Here is a 22,431-nt window from a genome sequence, read left to right as displayed (position 1 = left end):
GCTGTCACCAGAGGAAATGTCAGGGGCTCACCAACATCAATAGGATAACCATAACTATGAATGTCTGTACAAAATTTCAGTATAAGCCATCTTCTTATAGATGTAGAAATATTTCCCTGTATAAGTGAAATCTAACACAACGTATTACAGTACAGTTAACTAGGATTCATTCGCTGTCTGTGCTCAATTTTATGGCAAACCATCCAGTAGTGGGTAAGATGTTCCAGTCTGGACCAAAGTAGTAGGACTGCTGACCCATCACCAGACAGAGAGCCACACCAATATTGCCATCCCCTGCATTAAGGCAGAGAAGGAAGCAATACAAAAGTTGATCCTCAACCCTTTATCTGTGTGTCATATGAGGTGATTTACTGTGTCCATGTTGAATCCAACTAAGCTGATTATTTATTCATTTTAAATCATGTATCAACGTTACCTTCTAGCTTTGAACCAGAAGGTGTATATATAATATGTTCATTTTCTCAAACTCAGCAGGTTGTAGCTTTCTTGAAAGACACGGGTCTTTAGCCTGTCACTTAATTTTAAATACACATCCAACATTGGTGTCATGCTGTAATGCTGATGCTCCCTCCACTATAATAAGCAGCTAACTGAATCCAGAAAGGGTAGATGATTGCTTCAGTTGATGACGTGTGAACAGCACATGATAGTAGAGCTTTTAATGCATCAGCCATTATCATTATAACAGTAACAGCACACACTGGTAATTACGTGATGTCTCCTTGGAGCTGTTATTCTCTTCTGTTATCAGTATTCTCTCTTCTTTCCCTCTCTTGTTAGTTGATTGATGCAACATGCCTGTACTTGAGTTTATCATTTAGAGTGCATGCACTTTGAAAAAGCAACTAAACTGTGGCATTAATGGAAGCATTCACATTAATTGTTTGTTGTACAGATTCTTTATATCATAGTTAGGCAAAGTACCAAACCATTTTTGCTGGGGTTAAAATTTATGATTAGTCATGGGTAATCACTTATGGAAAATAGGTAGATTAATAATCTGATCTAGGAGACAAAACAATGCCATAATATCCCTCTAACTTGTTTGATGTAAAGTGTGGACAGAGACAAACCACACTTATGTTTTGAGACATGATTGCCTATTTTTGACCCTTGTGTTACATACTCAAGAGTTGTATAGTTTTGACTTTGAATGTGTGAGCACTTCTAAGGCAGACCTTTAACAATCATACCACTCTTTCAGTTGTTCCCATATGATCTGAATGCAGTGTAACACCCTGGCTGAGCACAGTGATTGCTGCTTTATTTAGAAACACTCCACTTTTTCTTGCATTGTGCCTGGTGAGTTCATTTGATGAAGTACTCTGCTTTAGCTAAAGGATCCTTACTAACATGAAGACAGAAACACAGATTTTAAAAAGGCTTTATTTTTTTTTATAAACTGTAATTGAAGAAGGTGGCGTTCTGGATGCTGTTAAATCACTGCGCATGTTTGAGAGATGTGGAAGGTATAGCACAATCTAGTTGTACTTTGTTGTTGTTTTGTTTTTTTGACAAATTCCAATCACTGTTGATTCAAGCATGTAAGCATCATTTGTGCTGTGCATATCTATACAACAACAAACTGGCAGCGGTGGAAAAAGTTTCTCTTTCTAGTTTTGTTGGCAGAGCTGGTGTGTATCTTGTCTGCCTGTCACTGTTAAGCAGCCTGCTGCTTAGTCACTGCAGCATTGAATGTTTGTATAGTGCTACCTTCCAGTGTGCCACATATCAATTATAATGGTAACAGATGCAAAACAAATTATGGAAATTTCCTCTATTTTTAGGCAATGTTAGGGGGACCTTGAGAGTACACTGAAAAACTGTATTTTACCATTTACTGTACAGTTTACTGCTATCTATAATGTTAATCTTAATTATGTGCAGCATCTGTTTTTGGGAAAGTGACCATGTTAATGTTTTATAACACCAGTAAATCATAATGATTGGCAGTACTAGCACTTGTACATGATAGGGTACATTTCATTTAGTGTTAATGTTTAAAAACTGTTTCTGTTTCACCTGTAACTAGTTACTAGATGTACGCGAACTGATCTGTGCTTCCAGCTGAATGTTAAACAGCTGCTGGTCTGACCTTTAGGTTTATACACTTGCACCCACTCTCACAAAACATAATTTGCATATCCTAGGATGTTGGATGGGCTAAATTTGTACCTGGTATCTGTTCAAACTCAGTTTCCAGCCTCTAACTGTTGTCTGGGCGTGAAGTCTGCTTTAATGGTTCTTAAAATGTAGATTTTTTTGTTTTTAATTGGAGATATAATTTAATGAATAGATTTCACTTGGGTTGAGTGGACCTGAGAGAGGTATGCTTCATGCATTTAACACCACAGCATGTACAGTGTGTCAGATGGTATTGCTTTGTGTTAAAGCATGTGTCTGTGTTAAAAGTAGACATGTTTCATTGTGACTGCATCCTTCTCCACTTCTGTCTCCTCATGCAAGAGCTTTTTAGACCTGCAAGGTATTTTTAGCATTGTACCATGTTTGAAAGCAGAAATCAAATACCCCAACATTTGTTTAAAGCAACATGTAGACAGAATACACTTAAAGTCAGCCATTGGTGATGGTTGATGATGTCGCAAGATTTGCTCTGTATAATAAAACAGTGATATACCTTCAGCTGTTGCTGTGGTCAGCCTGATCTTTTCAGGTAGCCACAGTGACGCTTGAGCCTCATGGCCACATTCGGGCTGTTTATCAGCTGTTTTCAGCCTAATCACCTTCCCTGCTCACTACTTTTTTTATTAACATTTATTTCAAACATGCAATAATCACTGTAAACATAATAAATAAACAATAATAGACTAAATTATTAAACACCCAAAAAGACTTCATTGACCAGTTCCAAAATCAAGTAAATTCTGTCCATGCTTGTCCATAGTCCATTAGTGTCCATATATTTGTTATAATAAGTACTAATTTCTAATTATACATATTACATGTTTGAGAACGAGTAAGAAGTAAGCACTTTCACAAAAAAATGTAAAGTATGACTCATAGTTTCTATAGGCCGTGTCTAATCACGTACTCACTGAATCAATAGTGCAATATACACTAATTTTCCATGCCATACATTATTCTCCATACACACCAAAGATAAACTAAACTAACCTCTCCTCATCCCAGTTCCTTGTGAAAATGATCTCTTTATATTTGTTTTTAAACTGCTTTATGTTTGGACATTACTTTAAGTCCTTTCTCAACCTGTTCCACTGTTTTACTCCACCAGCTGATATACAGGAAACTTTTCCTTGTCGTGCCAATAGAGTGAAGTTTGCCCCTTAAATTGTAACCCCCTTCTCTTTCACTGAACAATTTCGGAATGCCACCTGGTAGCAGGTTATTTCTTGCTTTATACATAAATACAGCAGTTTTAAATTCCCCAGAGTCAAAGAATTTCAACATTTTTGACTGTAGGAACAATAAGTTGATATGAGCCTGAAATTCATCGATATGAACAATTCTCACAGTCCTTTTCTGAAGTATGAACAGTGGTTGTAGTGTAATTTTGTATGTGTTTCCCCAGTTTTCTGCACAGTAATTTAATAACTACTACACCCACACTTACCTTCACTGTCTCAAATATAAACAGACTGACTGGTTGACAGCCTTCCTTGTCTTTTCATCTTTAGGGAAGTAGAGGAAGAGCTGGAGGTGGTATGGCAAGCAGCAACCAGAGAAAACCAGAACATGAAAGAGGCTCTCGCGGACATGAGACTCAATGTGGACCTCCATGGCTGGGCTGTTTCTGACGGTGCCTCTCTTGCATGGACTTCTCAGGCTCCAGATGAGACTACCCTGTACCATCAAAATCATGGCTCTGTGTCTCCCCACTTCGCAGCTCACCAAAGCCCTGGGCTCCAGAGAAGGTCCATAAATATATCTGACTCAGACCATCAAAACAACTCCTTGGATGAAAAGCATAAGCATGGGCTGGATTTCTACTGCTAAAACTTTTGGAGCCATAACGCTGTAGGTGTGCGGGTCTATCCATACTGAGAAACATAGCTGGGTGTTTAATGTAGGCTAGTAGACTGTAATCATACTTACTTGATATCTCTCTGCTGGAAGCACAGGGAGCTAATTAATACGTTTTGTCCTGAAGAGAAAACTGAGCACAAGGTTTGCAGTAAAATAAATAAAATCAATACAACACGGGAATAATAAAATAGGAAAATTTACAAATAACACATCTCAGTTTTTAGAGTGTGGCCAAATGTACCTGACATCAGTCCAAGTATTTTATGACTGTTTTATAAAACAGTGCAGTTCCCAGGCTTTAATAGATCACGCAGGTTTACTGGCATAAGAAGTAATAGCAATAAAATATTTGATTTATTTAGCTTGATTAAATCTAAAGAACAGCATTAATGTTGCCATCTGCTGGACACATCTGGTACTATCATTGTCGCAGTAGCAGTGGTGTGTAATATGTAGTAGTACACTAACTCACTTTGGTTGTATGTATGTATGGTCTAAATCCTGGTACAACAGAAGACATGTAATTCACACTCTATCACAGGAAATTGCATGCTCAAATCGAAAAGACTTTATTTATCTGTTTATTTTAGATTCATTTCTCTGTTTCAACACACTACATATAGAATAAGGCAAAATAAGGGGATTTGCTTATATTTATCAATGCTTGACAATATTTCCATATTATTATTACCTTACTATTACCTTTTAACATGGGTTCTAGAACAATCATAATTTTTCCACTACAAAATAATAGTTAAACCCCTTATTGTGCACAGGCAGAGTACGCAAATGTTAAACACTAGCCAGCAACCAAGAACACTATGTTACACATAACAGGTTTTTTTGTGAAACTCCCTAACGTCACCTCTTTGACACAACCACAGACCTGCTGGATTATACTCAAACCACAAGGCTCCACCACAAATCCCTACTGACGAACACAGTCTGGGGCAGTGGCCCAGATGTGTGATACAGTAGCTGTTAAGGGATACATCTGTCGTAACAGTAAAACATGTAGCTTGCCAGCACAACTAAACCAACCTACGGCCAAAATGTCAGGTGGAAAATATGACTAACAAATTATGGCATTGAGCCTGTCAGCTACTCTGTTGTGAGGCAGATACATTCTAACTACTTTGTATATGCCCTCCATACATATATGTACAAGCAAACATAAATAATCCACATTAAAATGTCCAAAATGCACAGTATGTTGGTTTTCTGACTCAAGTGAGAAACTCACAAATTACAACAAAACACCCAGGAAATCTAGGAAAATCCTTGATCCATATCTTACAATTCAACAGAACTGAATAGGTTTGACAATAATCCAGCATGTTAGATTCTCAGCAGGGCACAGCCTGACAGCACCATGGTATCTTTTTGTTTTACAAAGACCAGAATAATTTCACTTGAACCTGCTTTCACTGGCACATACTGTACTATATGAGGTAGTTACATGCCAGTCTCCCTCTCTTGCTCTGTCCTTCCTCTCATTTAACAGGTTCCCACCTATGACACTGCCTCAACTAAGGGTGTTGGTCTGGTTAAGAATCTGTCCACCACTAGAGTGTCACAAAATAAAGTAGACCTGACCCATGTTTCAAACCATTTATTTTAAGGGGAGATCCAAAAGCTTTACAACCAGTAGAAAACACAGTAGGGTATATCTTTCAAGAGGGCATTTTAACTGTGTCACCATATTGTCATCTTGTCAGATGACGATGCCATTGTTGGGGTGTTGAAATGGGTTTTGTACCTTCCCCTTTTGCACAAAGTTCATGTTAAATTTTTCTTAATGCACTTTTAAAAAATTTTTTATGCTGGATATTTTTGAGTGCAATGCTTCCTCGCACATATAATGACACGTATTCAGCGTCAGTAATAATGTCCTTGCACATGAAGAGCAAAACCTGAGAATGTTTCAGTCCTTTGCCCTTCATTTGGTATAATGAAATGTTTTTGTGATTTATGTAAAATATTAAAATCTGAATATCTTTTTCATCCACTAAATGCAGTTTAGGACCAAGTTTCATTAGAGTGGAAGCATCCCATACAATCTGACTTGACATATTGTAATGCCTGACTCTTTGCCCTCTTTGTCTCAGAAATCACTACGATTTCTCTCTCTTTTCTGTCTGTGGGCTATAGAAAGCTCTGAAACCAGTACAAAATTAGTGCTGGAAGAGCTTTCAGCGCAAGGACTTTGAATGTTAATGAATATTTCCAAATGTATGAATATTTAAATATTGCACATTGAACCTTAAGGTTTTATGGTCTGTCTTTTCAGGACAAAACCTCCTGACTGGACAGGCTCTCCAAAATGTAATTAAATAACATACTTGTACACTTATTTGTTTAATCCGTTTGTTTAAATTATATGCTGGATTTGAACAAAATACTATGACACTGTCCAAGTCTTTATCATTTCTGACTGATCTGATTGTTTTGCAGTTTGACCATATTGTCCTCCAAGTAGTGAGGAGGGACATTTACCTCTGAACAGGCCAACCTTTGATCTCCATAAAAGCAGCTTGTTTAACTTAGACTAAAACGTTGCTCCCTGCAGCTTCAGCTTTGGTGTTAACAGACTGCGGTGCATCTTTGTCCCTCACACAGAGGTATTGCTCTTCTTTATTGTGCTACTTCACAGCAAGAGTTTCATTTAAGTTAAGTTTAAATTAATTGTCATTACTTTTGATTGTCTAGTTTGCTGTTTATTGTATGTGGTAGTTTTAGTCTTGAAATGATTTTTGTTTTAACAGCTACTGTTCTTAGGTGATGAGATAGAAATATAAAAGTTGTAGAACATCCAGAGACCCTTTTGAAAATCTGCTTTAAAAACCTGCTTCACTAACTGGTAAAACATTGGTAGTTTCATATTTAAAGTTGTGTTTTCAATCCCTATGAGGGTTTCTTCTCACAGCAGTCATGAGGCTTTTTTTGCTATTTACATAATCCTTTGAGCTCTAATAATTATTGTTAGATTTGGGATGAGTTTCGAAATTTATCCCAGTGACAAAAGAGCTGTGTCATTATCCCCCGATGCCCCCCCCTGGTCCCTCATGGGCTGTACTGCCAGTGGTTTTGTGTTGGTTTTGCAGCCATTCACCTTAGCATCAAGAGAGAATAGATTTTTTTTTTTTGATTTACATCTACCATAGCTATTATTTCTGGCATATAATATGCTACCTCTCTTCATACATACTAACCCATAAATGTACATGAGATTGTAAAGCTCTCCATTAATTTACAATTCTGTAACAAAGGTCACATATCTCCATGAAGGTGCATTTAATTTGGCTGCAGGAACTTTGACAGCTGCTGAGAGGCAGATAAGATGAGGACTACTGTCATTCAGTATTTTCGGATGTTATTTGTAAGGCGGGGAACAGTGTGGTATTAAGTGGAAACCCGGCTGTGTGCTGGCATCGGAAAGTATTCCGACCCCTTTGCTTTTTACATACTGTGTTGTGGATAGATAAAAATAGATAAAATCTGTGTTCAAGGGAACACAGTCCTGCCTGCTTTCAAGGGAAGCACAAATTGAATACACATGAAACAGTCCCACACAGTGCTGTATTATTCATTAATTTAAAACATTTTGGTCTGTTCCCCCTTCATCATGTTCATCAGTTCCATATACATCCCATGTTATGTTTTGTAGTTGCATAACTGTTGACTGTCATCAATGTTTCTACTCAGTGTTCTTGGTACAGGACAATATGAAGAGAGACTATTCTTTGGAGAAGAAAGGTATCCCAGGAGTCTCTTTTGTAAGTACAGAACAGCTTCCACCAGAGACCTTTAACGTCTCACATATTGTGTTCACTGCCTGAGCGCCTTTGCTTGCTTATTGTTCCTTTTGCATCCTGTGTTTTTGTTGCAGAAATGTTTGATCAAGTTTTTGAGACTATATCTGGAAGGTTGACAAAAATCACACACTCACCCTGCCTGCTTTCTAAATATTTGACCCTGTCTTTATATTTCTGACTCCTAAGGCAGAAAATGGTGTCAGATGGACAACTGGATCTGAGGACTCCAGGCCAGAACATGATCTGGACAATGGTGAAATAGCCCACTCTTCCACATTCAGAAAATACCACCAGAGCCTTCAGACCCTCAAACCATTCCGCTGGTCCTCATCACAGTCAGTCACATTGATAACATACTTTCTGTTTTGATACACTTATATATGATAAGTAATGTTAACGTAGTATTTTTACAGAAAATAGTTAGTTAGTTCTGTGTGTACTACATATTTTACCCAATGCAGAGCTTATAGTGGGTGATGTTTCCATGTATAGGTCCCACCCTTTGGACAATGCAGGTTTCCTGTCCTTTGCAACCTTTGCCTGGATGACCCCCATGATGTGGGCCATATTCAGGAGTAGGCTGGATATGAGCTCTCTTAACCTGTCTCCTTTGGATGTAGCTGACACCAGTGGAGAAAGGTTTGACACACTTTTTGCTGTGGGACCCCTATTTGTCTTCTGTCATTTGATACAATTACAGTACACTTGTAGACAGGGCACATAACAAGACTAGGTAATGGAATCTGGACAAGGAAAACTGACAAACAGAAAGCTATCAAGAAACATACAGTAACAGCTTTATGAGTGTTTTCCCCCTGGCACTAAAGTTGCCAAAGATACCAGTAAAGGTGACTGTTTTGTCATTGACATATGAGTATAGACCATATGGGATTAATAATGTGATGCACTGTAAATGTATCGATTTGTGCTTGTGTTGTGCAGGCTCCAGAGACTCTGGGAGGAGGAAGTTGCAAAAGTAGGCATGGAGAAAGCATCTTTGGTTCGTGTGGCATTGCGCTTTCAAAGAACCAGGATGATTCTGTCTGTCATAGTTGGTATTCTTGCCATGATGGCGACATTTCTGGGCCCGGTCAGTGATCATCTCTGCATTTTATAACAGACATTGTATATCATACTTGATTACAAAAGAAGCAGTGGCAGAAAAAGTGCAAGTAAAATGAGCAGTCACTGTAAAGATGCATTACAAGTAAAATCCCTGTATTCAAATTTAACAGTAAAAGGTACAGTATTATCAGGAAAAAAATCTATTTAAAGTATAAATAATAAAAATACTTCTCATGACAAAAAAATCCTGATATATTATATTTTAATATTGTGTCTAGTTGAAGTGGAGCTAGTTTTTCAGTAAAACTGTACACATAGTCTAGTGATTCACAGTCTAGGGGTTTTCTCCAAAATGGACTTTTCTCAAATTTTTGTTTTTTTGTGAAATTTGAATTTTTTATGTAATTTCTGTTAAACTGTTAAATGCAGTGACAGAGAAGTTTAAGGACAATCAAACAAGGAATTAACACAACTCAAAAATAAGGAGCGTTAATGAAACACTCCTTGTTTTGTGAAGGGTCACAATTTTAAAAGAGTGGAAACTGCTGGTTTAACCAACACTGCTCTATTTCATGATCTCATCGAAAGTTTTATTAGTAAAATTTTAAACCAGAAAGTAAATAGTAACTGAGTTTACAGTGGATGGCGAGAAAGACAACTGTGGTAATCATTGCATACATGTATATTATAAACACACAGTGACCTGAGATAGAGTTGCTGTTTTTTAATATTACAGACCTCTCTGTCTCTGTCCTCTCAGGCTGTTCTGGTTTATCAGATCTTAAACTACATTGAAGACCCAGGACCCACAGTTGTCCATGGGGTTGGTCTGGCCTTCGCCCTGTTCATCTCAGAGTTCTGCAAAGCCTTCCTGATATCCTTGATGTGGGCGCTCAACTTGCGCACAGCTGTCCGAATGAAAGGTGCCTTCTCCTCCATGGCCTTTCAGAAGGTCATCTCTCTGCGAGTGAACAGCGCCATTTCAGTGGGAGAGGTACAACACTGGGGTCCATACAACAGGTTTATTAATGCTTATTAATGCATATATCATCTATATCTCTCTTTCTCTCTTTTTCATCCAGATGATTAATGTTTTGACCAACGATGGCCACAAATTATTTGAAGCAGTATTATTCGGGAGCTTTGTATTGTCTACCCCAATGCTCTTTATAGTGTCTATAATCTACGCCTGCATCATTTTGGGCTTCACTGCTCTAACTGGAGTCTCCATCTACCTCATCTTCGTCCCCATACAGGTCTGTGCTTTACTGCACATGTAGTTAATAAATAGAAATATTTTTGTAGTGTAAATGGTTTTAAAGTTTTCCTGTGGAACAGAGTAATCTGTAAGCCATAGATCTATAATGTACAAATGTAGGCTGTTTTTTCCGTAAAATGTAGATTAGTTTGTATCATTTTTCCTGCTTTGTTTACTATTGTCCTGACCAATATTCGTAAGTAGATAATATTTGGGCTCAGCAGGAAAGCATACAATGTAGAATATAAACCCATGTCAGCTTTTTTCTGTTTTTGCTAGTATGAAAATATTTTTTTGTTCAGTTTTTCCTGGCCAAGCTCATTACCATGTTGAGGTGGAAAGCCATATTGATAACAGACAGTCGTGTTCGCACAATGAATGAGATTCTCAGCAGCATCAAACTTATCAAGATGTATGCCTGGGAAGACTCCTTTGAGAGGAAGATTGCAGGTATGAAGTTATGCAGCTACATATTGACTGTCATCTTCCAGTCGGATAAGTTAGTATTTCCAGTTGTATGTGGAATATCAATGGCAGCATATACACTAACCCACCTTTATTGTATTTATAGTATGTTGAGTTTTGAGTTTTTTAATCGGAGGCTTGTACCAGGCAGAATATGGGGCATGTCCACATGTGCACATTGTCTAATTCAGATTTACAAAGTGAATTTTTTTGCATACACCATTTTTGTATGTTCATATTTTGTGTGCTTGCACCTCGAAACTTCGAACCCATAAAGCTTTACACATTAAATACCTCTAGCTGTTTAACTGTCTAAACTCGTCAGTATATGCTTTTAAATGGTTTAAATCTTAAATGAATCATATTAGTATAAATAGCTTCTAGTTGCTTTTGAGCAAATATTGTATAAAGAAAAGGCTGAGCAGACGTAATGACCGTGAATGAGAAGCAGGTGGGATCAGGTGACAGGGAATAGAGGGAATGTCTGACGTCATTGTATGGGAAATGGCACATCATTGAAATTTCCAGGGAATAACAGGGTCCTGAGGAAAGGAGAGTTTGGGTGAAGGCAAAGGCAAAAAAAAAAAAAAAAACTCTAATACTGTCTTTCTTTTAGGGTTAAGGAAAAATGAGAAGAAACAACTAAAGAGAGTCAGTTACGTCCAGAATGCTAATAGCAACATCACCACCATCATTCCCACGCTCGCCACCATTCTCACCTTCATTGTACACACTTTGCTGGGCTTAAACCTCAATACATCTGACGTGAGTACTATAATAACCTGTACCAGCATGCCCACTTTGGGATTTAAGCAGTCACTACAGATGTATTGGGATTAAAGAATCTATAACTAGATGGACAAAACAGAAAGCACAAACTATTTACTGCAAGTAAGGGTCCGACATATAAACTGTGTGTTTAGATAACTGTGTTGCGGTTTTGTTGTGGACCCTTTACTTTCCTTGTTGTTTGAGCTTGCACTAAATCACAGCAAGCTGCAGACAGGGGTAGGCCTCTAGAGCACTGTGATCCATTTAAAACCAATATATGACTGTGTTGCATGGTGTCAAGTAGTTTACACATCACTCTGTGTTATTACCAGGCCTTTACCACCATTGCTGTTTTTAACTCCATGAGGTTCTGTCTGGCTATCTTACCCATATCTGTGAAGGCTCTGGCTGAGGCTGCTGTGTCACTGACACGATTGAAGGTATAACATTTCTTAATAGTAGCATCCATTAAAACTTCAATTATATAAAGGTCATTTTGCTAATTATGGCATACAAACTCCGAGGTTATGGATAATTATTTGTTAATAATAATTTAGTTTCAAGGACATGAACAATATTGTATCACTGTTTCAGAAATTATTACTGATCCAGAATCCAGACCCTTACCTGATACAGCAGGAAGATAGCGACTCAGCCATTGTGATGAAAAACGCTATACTGTCCTGGAGCAAACCAGACAATCAGCCACTCCCAGCAGCCAGCTCAGAAAATAGGGTAAAGGGTCACGAGGTGGATGAGGCATCTCATAATGAGAAGACTGACATCTTGCCAACCCTGAAAAACATCTCCTTTACACTGCCTAAGGTATGCTTTACCACTGATAGTGAGAGATGAGGTTAAATAGATTGAGCTAAAAGTAAACTCTGCGTGTTCTATCTGAAGGGCAACCTGCTAGGTATCTGTGGGAATGTGGGGAGTGGAAAGACGTCACTGATTTCTAGCATTTTGGAACAGGTTTGCTTTTTGTCCTTTGTACTATATTTTCTCAACATCTCGATAAGCCTTTAACACAATTTTTGGCATTTTCATTAGCTGTTTTTAATTGTTAAAGTGTCTTCTATATTCTATAACACACACACAAAAAAAATGTTATCTCCAAAGCAGTACAGTGATGTTCAAATGGTTGTTTGCTTATTTTGTATTTTAGATGCATCTTCTTCAGGGATCCATCACAGCTGATGGGACATTTGCATATGTGTCCCAGCAGGCCTGGATATTTCATGGAACTGTTCAAGAAAACATCCTGATGGGGGAACCTTTGGACCAGGCCAAGTATTTAAGAAATTATTGTTAATAATTTTTAGTAGTGATAGATAAAGGTGAGCGTTGAATATGGTAATAATAGCTGTAATAATTAATAAGGGGATTCCATAGAGGATGTTAGCTTGTTAGTGTGAGAAGGCACTGCTTTTTAAGCAAGGTCTTGTTTTGTGGTTATGTGTGTGAGTTTGCATCTGGCAAGATATTCAAACAAGAGCAAGGTCATCTGTGTTATCTGGCAGGATTATCATTGGCAAGTTGCTCTGTTCTTCCAGAGTTGGCAATATGCTATTGGCCCAAACACTGTATTTTAATGAATGATGTCATTTAGCTGGCATTTACTACAGTGTTTAGGCAATATACCTGGGCAGTAACCACTATAAAGGCAAAGGCAAAGGCAAATTTATTTGTATAGCACCTTTCATACACTACGCAATTCAAAGTGCAGAGTAAACACATGAAGCAAATGCTGCAAGAAAATAATTAGTATTTTCTTGTTGATTCTCTAGCATGTACATCGTCTGTGTTTATTACAGAAACCACCAGAGTGAGTGTGTGTCTACAGGAATTACATACAATCAATTGTGTTGCTGAGGCTCTCAGTAGGAAGTTGTTATTTACATTTTTTTATTTACAAATTTGTTGCATTGCAAAAGTTTGGTTGAGTAAAAAATGAAATCAGTCATTTTATGATGAGTTAGAAAACTGAAAAGATGGTTGCATTTACTGTATATAGCACATCCATCCATTATCTATACCCGCTTGTTCCTAATTAGGGTCACAGGGATCTGCTGGAGCCTATCCCAGCTCTCTTTGGGTGGAAGGCAGGGATACACCCTGGACAGGTCACCAGCTGTATATAGCACATTTATCTAGAAGTTGCCTCTTGTTCATCCATTCACAATGTATGAAAAGAATATAAAGACAATAGTTGCTGCAGGCAAATGATTAATGTATGTGTTAGTGTGAATGCATTAGAACATTGCATAAAATATCTTACATTTTCTGAAAGCACAGTCATGTTTTTTCAAAATATCTGTTTACATATTTTAAACATAGTTTTTCCAAAATGATATATCTCATTTTAGTTACTCTTTATTATTACCTTAATTAAGTTAAATAAAAAAATGACTTTATTGAATACCTAGCTGTCTCTTGGCTGTCAGTTAACTCTGTAATGTTAATGTTAACTGTGGTGATACTTCACAGATTTGACAGAGTAGTGGATGTCTGTAGCCTCAGAGCTGACCTGGCAATACTCCCATATGGTGATCAAACTGAGGTAGGAGCTCTAATCATATTTATATTTAGTTCTTTTAGTAGGCTAGTACAACGAGATCCTGTGCTGTGTGACAAGAAATATCCTGTTGACACACGAACTTTTCAACAACTTAATACTGAAAAGTACTGATTAGCAGTTTAGTTTGAATTAATCTGCTAATGCAATCTAAGCAGCTGTGATTGATTTCAAAAATATAACTGAGCTGAGTTTTTAAGTGATTGTACTGGCACTATTATTAAGTCACTGGCATAAACAGGAGTACGCTTGTTACAGCAATCCTTAATTAAATCTTCAGTGGATAGCTTTGTTAAGATTTTGTTATGTCAGTATTTGTGTGTTTGTTGGATCAATCAATATTTCACTTCTTTTTCTCTGCACTGCCCACTATAGTCCATTTAATCTTGTGTTTTTGATAATTACTACATACTTTGTGTAGTATACTATATACTATCAGCTGCTGTGCAGAGTAGAGAAAAGTCTTGCTTGACATAAGTCGTATTGCTACTGTGCAATTTGATGTATTTTCCTCATGTTTTTTGGAAAGTACATTATGAGAAGTACCTGACACTATGGTCAATGGTGTTAGTAGTTCATAGTTTAGTAGTTAGTTTGTGTTGTTGGCAGATTGGAGAGCGGGGGCTGAATCTGTCAGGTGGGCAGAAGCAAAGGATCAGCCTGGCCAGGGCTGTCTACTCTAATAAGGATATCTTCCTCCTTGACGATCCACTATCTGCTGTCGATGCCCATGTTGGGAAACATATCTTTGAAGAGTGCATCAAAAAGGAGCTCCAGGGAAAATCTGTCATACTGGTTACACACCAGCTTCAGGTAGGAAGTCTGACACAGATTTGTTCTTTAGCACACAGTGAATTCCTAATGGTTTATTATTAAAGGATAAGTACAGCCAGTGCCCAGGCTTAGCACAAAGGCTGAAAAGAGGGAAGCAGCTACCCTGGCTCTGTCCAAAGGTAATAAATTCTTCCTACCAGTGCTGGTAAAGCTTACTAGTTAACAGGTTATATTTTATTTGTTTAATCCAAAAAAAAAAACCCCCGGTCAAATGAACAACTTATACTGTTATCAGGAATTACAGTACACGCCAGAGTTGTTCTGGGCCTTCAGCAGTAGCTTTGTGAATTCTCATAATTACCTTGTGGTTTTGAGGAAACCAGATGAGACTCTCAGTAAGATTGGAGTCTTATTGCTGCTACTTCATCTCATGCTGTTATCTTGACTATGAGCTGTGAGCAGCATTGAAAGTCATTCTAGATAAGAGCATCTGCCAAGTGCTATGAATGTGCATCTACATGGGATAGCTCATGGTATAGCTTGTGCCAGAGTGCTGACATGGTTTTGCTGACTTTGCCATCCTTGCTTGTGTCTTCTAGTATTTGGAGTTCTGTGATGATATCCTGGTACTGGAAGATGGGGAGATCCAGGAGGCAGGAAACCACCAGGCCCTGATGAAAGCCAATGGACGCTATGCTCAGCTCATCAGCAACTACCAGCTGGAACAGTCCAAAGTAAGATGGCCACAAGACCTACAGTACAAAACTCGCTACATGGTATTGTTCTCACCATGCATGCATCCTTGGCTGTTTAACTAGCAGTAAAGCCTTTTTAGAAGTTCTTTATTATTTTACTGGCTTCAAATGGATAACCAATATGAATGGCTCTAAAACAAGGGACAATGTGTCTCATAATTTCAGCAACAATAAAGATGATAACATATGTCATTTTTTTCCAGTATTGCTGGTACATTATTTGTAAGCTGTAACTCAGACGCTGAAAAATGTATGACTCCGTAGTGTCACTGTGTTTTGTTTATTATTTACAGACCCAGAAAGAGGAAGAGGAAGCACCACCCCAAATCACTGCCCAACTAAATGAGTTAGAGCCAAGAGATCGGGCAGACAGTGGGGTAGTGAACCCAGGTAGGAAAACCAAGAAATTTGTTAGTGTAACATCCAAAAAATATTATATGCGATAATATGTAATGCCTCAATTGATCCACAGAGAATTTAAAGTGAAGGTAATGAGGCTGGAGTCATCAGGGAGTTTAGTGCAAACACACAAAAGCAAGAAGTGCAGCAAATTTTTGTAGTAAATGGTGGAAATATATCCCTAAAAGCAGTTTATAGAGCAGAGCACATCAGAATATATTAGAATTGGTACAACATGCTGCTGACTCTGACAATTCTCTCTGGAGCAAAGTGTAATAGGTAAAGTGTTGGCTTGTAAAAGAGGCAATTATATAATCTTAAATAGGTAGAAGGTTTTGCAAACAGTCCAATCAGGCTACAACAGAACACAAAAGTTAGGGCAATAAAAAAATCTTCTGTTAAGTTTTGTGAAACCATACAAACTTACATTATACTGTATTTTGAGCATTACATGCCCAAAGTAGAGCAATGACAGCACATTTTTCCACCAACATCCAGGTACATGGCAGTATGCTCACTGGACACAGGTGATAGAGTACAGCTGTCAGAGCCTATAATGTAAATGGTGGGGCTACTTTATAACAACTGTAGCTGTGAACAGCTAAATGACAGACACTTGTGTTTCCTTTTAGCATTTGACATGTCAGATGAAAAGGATGATCAAACCACAGCAGAACAAAAAGGTAAGTCTGCAGAATTCATGAAATTCTGATCATGATGGTGATGCAGGGTCAGCCCTGGGTTCAGGTGAAGTAACGTATATGTGGTCTTTGCTTGGAGTTCAGACTCATGTTGCTTCGTTTTAATATGGGAACCTAAAAGACAGAGCATGCTGCTGCCAAAGTGCAGAAACCCCCTACATCCAAACCGTTCTCAGCCACTGTATGTTTAATAACTTCTGTAAATCCTGAAACTAACACACTCACTGCAGTGATTAGTTTTCACTGTTGTTTTGACTTCTGTGAATTTGAGGCATATACACTGGTGTAGCAAATGTACCCATATTTATTTTAGATTCTTGTTTTACAGGAAAACAGTTCAATTAGTCAGGAAACGTGCTAACAAAAATGGAAGTTATGTGAATTATGCTCTTATTCTGTCAAATCCTGTTTCCTCTTTAGCTCCTGAAAAGGCTGGTGATCAGCTTGTCAGTCAGGAGTCCTCCACTGAAGGCTCTGTCTCCTGGAGAGTTTACCACCACTACTGCCAGGCAGCTGGAGGTCTGATACAACACAAAAACATATGTGTGCTTCTGTGCAATAATATGCAGTTCACACATGCAAAACATGGTTGAATGGTTGATGAAGTTCTGTGTGACTGTGCTGCTGCAGGTTACATCATTACTTTCCTCGCACTCCTGAACATTTTCCTGTTGATCGGCTCCACAGCCTTCAGCAACTGGTGGCTCAGCTTCTGGCTGGAGCAAGGGAATGGGGTGAGACCAAGATTCAGATTGTTCTCTTATTTTGGTTGTGTCTTTATGGAATCCTGTAACAGCACTGGGTATTATCATTATACATAGCCTCTATACATGTACAGTACATTGACTTACTGTATACAATGAACTACAACAGAATCATCACCCATGACCAGACGTATGTGCTATATCACCATTTCTGCACCATATTGTGTCAATATACACAACAACATAAAAGTCCTTGTAAATAAAATGGCTGTGGTTTTTAATGATCTCTGTGACCCTGCTTTCTACTGATGTCGTTTATTTTTTCTGTTTTGTCCCTTTAAGACAATTTCAGGCGACATCTCAGAAAACCTCCACTACTACCAAATTGTTTATGGTGTGATGGTTGCTGTCATGCTGATACTTGCCATCATCAAATGTTACTTCTACACTCATGTCACCTTGAACGCTGCCTGCAAACTCCACAACACCATGTTCAAGAAGGTACTGTGGAATAGTTGAGCCTCAGCCATCTATATCAAACATCCAAATATCACCATTTTAATAGTACATAACAGTGTTTACTTGACGCAAGTAAACCGAATATGTAGCCATTCAAAAGTCAGTTAAAAAAAATCAAATAGTGTGTTTTTTTCAGATTGATTAGCTACTGCTGATCTGCTGGTAATGAAGTTTTTTTTTTTTGCTTCCTTTCTCAGATCATTGCCTGTCCCATGAGTTTCTTTGACACAACCCCAACAGGACGCATTCTCAACCGCTTCGCTAAAGATCAAGAAGAGGTGGATGCTGTGCTTCCCCTCTTCATGGATCCTTTCTTGCAGTTTACTCTCTTTGTGACCTTCACTATAATCATCATATCTGCTGTCTTCCCTGCAATGCTGGCAGCTGTGGCGGTTATGGGTGCTTTGTTCACCCTCATTCTATTGTGAGTTAATATCTGATAAGAAATTGGTGCAGTTCATAGGAATTATTATACATCTTAAACACAAGCTCACTAATAGACAGCAGTGTTGTTTAAGGTACTACTTAAATATCAGTTATGATTTGTTTGCAGTATTTTCCAGAGGAGTATCCGTCAGATGAAAAGGCTGGAGAACATCAGTCGTTCTCCCTGCATCTCTCTTACCACCTCTACCCTGCAGGGCCTGAGCACCATCCATGCCTACAATACAAGAGACAGTCACATAAAACTGTAAGAGTTCTTAACATTATGTTATCCTGGTCTATGTTGAATAGTTAGGGTATGATGGTGTTCACTAACTGTAATCTGTCCTGTGTTATGTTATAGTTTCAAGTCCCTAAATGACATCAACTCCAACCACTATCTGCTCTTTCACTCTGGGACACGTTGGCTCTCCTTCTGGCTGGACTTCATGGCTTCAGTCATGACACTGTTGGTGTCTCTGTTCGTTGTGCTCAGCAGTAATGATATCATCAATCCGGCCTTGAAAGGCCTGGCTATGTCCTACACTATACAGGTACATGTGGACAGCAGAATTAATTGTTTGGTATTTTTGTAAAAGGACTTGCAGCATGTGTTTACAGAATGTTTGTGTGTTTTCCAGATGACAGGTATGCTTCAGTATGTAGTTAGGTGTTCGACAGACGTGGAGGCGAGGTTCAGCTCAGTGGAGCGGTTGCTGGAATACATTACGGTCAGACTCTAGAATTTTGTACAAAAATTATGATCATTTCCACACATGTTGGCAGGCTACTGTTAGCAATCCATCTAACACAGTCTTATTGAACCACTCATATTCAAGTAGTGTTTCTTTGTGCTTTGCTGTCAAAAAGTTCCACATTGCTGTTAATTAATTTCTGAGGTCATTTCCTCAAACCTCTTGTTATTTATCGTGTGCAGAGTTCAACGTCAGAGGCCCCCAGACACATAAAAGAGGCTCAAATCCCAGATGACTGGCCAAAAAGTGGTGCAATCACCTTCCAGAATTACAAGATGAGGTACAGAGAGAATACACCCATTGTCCTGGATGGGCTTGATTTCCAAGTCCATGCTGGAGAGAAGCTAGGCATTGTGGGAAGGACAGGCTCTGGTAAGACCCTGAGTCCAGTAGTTGTTTTGAGTTTGATTTGAATGTAAATGGGTAATTTGGAAAATGCAAAATTAATCCCGAATACACATATTTTATATAGCTTTGACATATTCTTCCAGCAGTTGCAATGTTTAGCTTTAGTTACAGTGTCAAGGGTTGAGCATGTTGAATTATTAGAAACACATGCAGTAAATCTACTACTACACTGATCATAATTGGTTTCACACAATGTAAATTTGTCAACCCTGTATAGGTTCATCATCTTAGTGTTAAAATGATTTGACTGTATGGTGATGAGGAAAACACTCTCTCTGTACAATTAGGTTTACAGTGCTTAGTTACTACGCTTTGTGCTGCAGGGAAATCCTCTTTAGGCGTGGCTCTGTTCAGACTGGTTGAGCCAGCAGCAGGTAAGATTCTGATAGATGGTGTGGACATTATGGCCATTGGTCTGCAGGCTCTGCGCAGCAAGTTGTCCATCATCCCCCAGGATCCTGTGCTATTTATTGGCACAGTCAGGTAACGTTTACTAAGCCCTAATTCCACAGAGCTTTATGTGTATACACAAACACACACATTGTTCTCACTGCTGAGGGTTAGTCCCTGGCCAACTAACTGTGATAATGATGTTTTTGTCTGCAGGTATAATCTAGATCCCTTTAATAACTACACTGATGAGGAGATCTGGGCAGCGCTGGCGAAAACCTACATGAAAGACTCGGTATAATACCAGAACAATGTAAAGCAAAGTAGATTTACAGGTTTATTACGGTTGTTATCCAAATCAACACTTTCCATCCAGCATACAATCTTTTTTTTTCTTGGCCCATTAGTTTTCATAGATATATTTCCCAATAGGTTTGTAATCTGGCTTTTACATGAACAACACTTCTTTACAGCACAATGACACCACCTGTTGATGTGTATCTTGAACTGTAATTTTATCTATAACCTTTCAGTGGAAAGTGGGAGTGGTGCTAGCAGCAGGAGCTTTCTTGCTTGTGTAGTAGTGTTACCAAACCCTTATCTTCAAATATAATAGTGACTCTAGCAGTGGAGAAATATTTGCATCTCTTACCAAAATGAAGCTAGCACTCCCACACTGCCAAATATGCCATTACTAGTAAAAGCCTTTCATTTAAAATCTTGCTTGAGTAAAAGTACTGAAGTATTTTCAGTTTTATAGTAAAACCAATGAGCATAAAAATGCCCCATGCCATGTAATAATATTGTTATTAGATTATTATTAGAAATGAATTGAAAAAGTAAAACGTAAAGCTAACAATGTACTGAACACGTATCTCAGATTTTTTAAGATCTTCTTCTCATCTAACTCTGCAAATAAATGCACTTCCAAAAATATAAAACTATTCCTTTAATGGACAGTTTGCTCAGTGTCAGGTCAGCTGCAAATATTGTTGTGTCATCAGATCTCCAGACTGGGGGGGCAGCTACAGGCCCAGGTGCTGGAGAATGGAGAGAACTTCTCTGTTGGAGAGAGACAGCTGATGTGTATGGCTAGAGCACTGCTTCGTAACTCCAAGGTTTGCCTGTGCATCATACAATTCAACCTTTCACAGTTTTATTGCTGTTGAAAGGTTCAGTCTCTTGAAAATTACTGCTACATAATTTGTTTGCTTTTGACACCAGTCAAACTTGCTTGAAGTTTATGATCACATGTGCATTAATTTTCCCACCCTGGCCAGTATCTGTGCTTGTGATTATTTTGTTGTAATTACTTATTAATTACTTTACTTATTTCTCATGTTGTCACTATTCCCAATTGACTGGTTCTCTGCTACATTTCAGTCTGTGTAACAGAAGCGAATCCCTCCCAAACCTTCTGTTCCCTGGCCATCATATCTGTCCTTTAGCTACACTAACTGTCCCTCCCACGGTCCAACAGATCATCCTGTTGGATGAGGCAACAGCTTCCATCGATGCAGAGACAGACGCTCTGATTCAGAACACCATCAAAGAGTCCTTCCAGCACTGTACCGTGCTCACCATCGCCCACCGTATCAACACTGTGATGCACACAGATCGTATTCTGGTCATGAACAATGGGGAGGTAGCAAACAAACACGAATAAACAACAAAGATAATGTTTGTCATTTTAAACCTAGATTTACAGTATGTGTTTTGTCCAACAGGTGGCAGAGTTGGACCATCCAGATGTGTTAATGCAAAGACCACACTCTATGTTCTCATCACTCCTGACAGCTGCTAACACTATGAACACCTGAACCACAGAGGACATGTGTCGCCCACAGTGCTGCACGGTAATCACTGTAATGAAATACAAGCTATTCATTTACACAACCATATATTAATCAGTATTGCCATACTGTAATTATGACCGGTGTGTAAGTAGCAGAAATGTGATCCTAATATGAATACAGAACAAGACTACATTAATATATATTTTTTTACCTTTCAGACTGTAAATACTGAGATATTTATCTCTCCTGCCTGCTGCAACAAAGACATGGATGATGTTTTGCAAATGTTTTTCATAAGAGTGGATACATCATGTACAGTATATTTAAAACATAATCACTGGCTTTGTGTCTTTGTCTTAATGCAACATTGTGACGTTTAAGACTGTGAGTATGCATTGCATATGTATGTTTAGAAAAAAATTTAATGCATTTTTTCACATATTAAAGAACTGTAAATGTTTTTAAAAAGGAAGTCATGCCACATTAAATGGAGAAAGTCTACTACTACAGTGGTGCTTCTTTTCAACCATATGAGCGTCAAATCAGTCTTATGAGGAAGAGAGTTTTCTGTTGTGAAATCCTTTTAAGGCATGACATTCTTTGCAGCTCTGGTTATTGTATTTTAGTAGGGGGGTCTTGTCCTCAGTCTGCTCTCTCAGTCTGTTCTTAATCTTCACTCTCCATGATAAAAACTATGGGGATACACAATGTAGATATTAAGATCTGCATAAAGATATAATGGGATGAATCTCTTTGTAAAAAAGCATGTCAAGAGCTAATAAGGACTTCATGTTCATACCAGTCTGTTGTTACATAGAAATCAACCTTA

At 38.3% G+C, this 22,431-nt stretch overlaps 2 protein-coding genes across 2 annotated transcripts in view; both read left to right on the top strand.

Moving 5' to 3' along the window:
• The window catches only part of cep89 (centrosomal protein 89), a 45,486-nt gene extending 39,548 nt beyond the window's left edge, over window positions 1-5,938 (top strand). Inside the window, exon 18 of the mRNA XM_026292934.1 lies at window positions 3,678-5,938. Within this exon, the coding sequence (XP_026148719.1) occupies window positions 3,678-3,996 (319 nt within the window). The 3' untranslated portion in view covers window positions 3,997-5,938. The remainder of the gene's footprint in view (window positions 1-3,677) is intronic.
• A 617-nt stretch (window positions 5,939-6,555) lies between these two features.
• On the top strand, window positions 6,556-22,106 carry abcc12 (ATP-binding cassette, sub-family C (CFTR/MRP), member 12). The gene is made up of 32 exons (XM_026293970.2): window positions 6,556-6,647; window positions 7,732-7,802; window positions 8,028-8,176; window positions 8,334-8,480; window positions 8,784-8,931; window positions 9,667-9,900; window positions 9,989-10,162; window positions 10,467-10,614; window positions 11,246-11,394; window positions 11,733-11,840; window positions 11,995-12,225; window positions 12,304-12,375; window positions 12,569-12,693; window positions 13,891-13,963; window positions 14,588-14,791; window positions 15,352-15,486; window positions 15,801-15,897; window positions 16,539-16,589; window positions 17,028-17,126; window positions 17,238-17,341; window positions 17,654-17,812; window positions 18,028-18,254; window positions 18,384-18,521; window positions 18,618-18,807; window positions 18,895-18,984; window positions 19,191-19,380; window positions 19,740-19,899; window positions 20,023-20,101; window positions 20,811-20,924; window positions 21,287-21,451; window positions 21,534-21,662; window positions 21,821-22,106. Exons 2-31 carry the CDS (start codon window positions 7,752-7,754, stop codon window positions 21,624-21,626), a joined length of 4,104 nt encoding a protein of 1,367 aa, XP_026149755.1. The 5' UTR covers window positions 6,556-6,647; window positions 7,732-7,751; the 3' UTR covers window positions 21,627-21,662; window positions 21,821-22,106.
• The last annotated feature ends 325 nt before the right edge of the window (window positions 22,107-22,431 follow it).

Source organism: Mastacembelus armatus, chromosome 3 (genome assembly GCF_900324485.2).
Source record: "Mastacembelus armatus chromosome 3, fMasArm1.2, whole genome shotgun sequence".
In the NCBI taxonomy this organism is placed as follows: Eukaryota; Metazoa; Chordata; class Actinopteri; order Synbranchiformes; family Mastacembelidae; genus Mastacembelus; species Mastacembelus armatus.
The sequence above is the reverse complement of the archived record's forward strand: the minus strand, read 5'-3'. Positions and strand labels throughout refer to the sequence as shown.

Excerpts from the sequence above, each read along its gene's own strand:
- abcc12 (XM_026293970.2), top strand. The coding sequence starts at position 7,752 with ATGAAGAGAGACTATTCTTTGGAGAAGAAAGGTATCCCAGGAGTCTCT. Across the intron at positions 12,226-12,303 it reads TCTCCTTTACACTGCCTAAG|GGCAACCTGCTAGGTATCTG; the intron begins GTATGCTTTACC and ends TTCTATCTGAAG. Across the intron at positions 21,452-21,533 it reads TGGTCATGAACAATGGGGAG|GTGGCAGAGTTGGACCATCC; the intron begins GTAGCAAACAAA and ends TTTGTCCAACAG.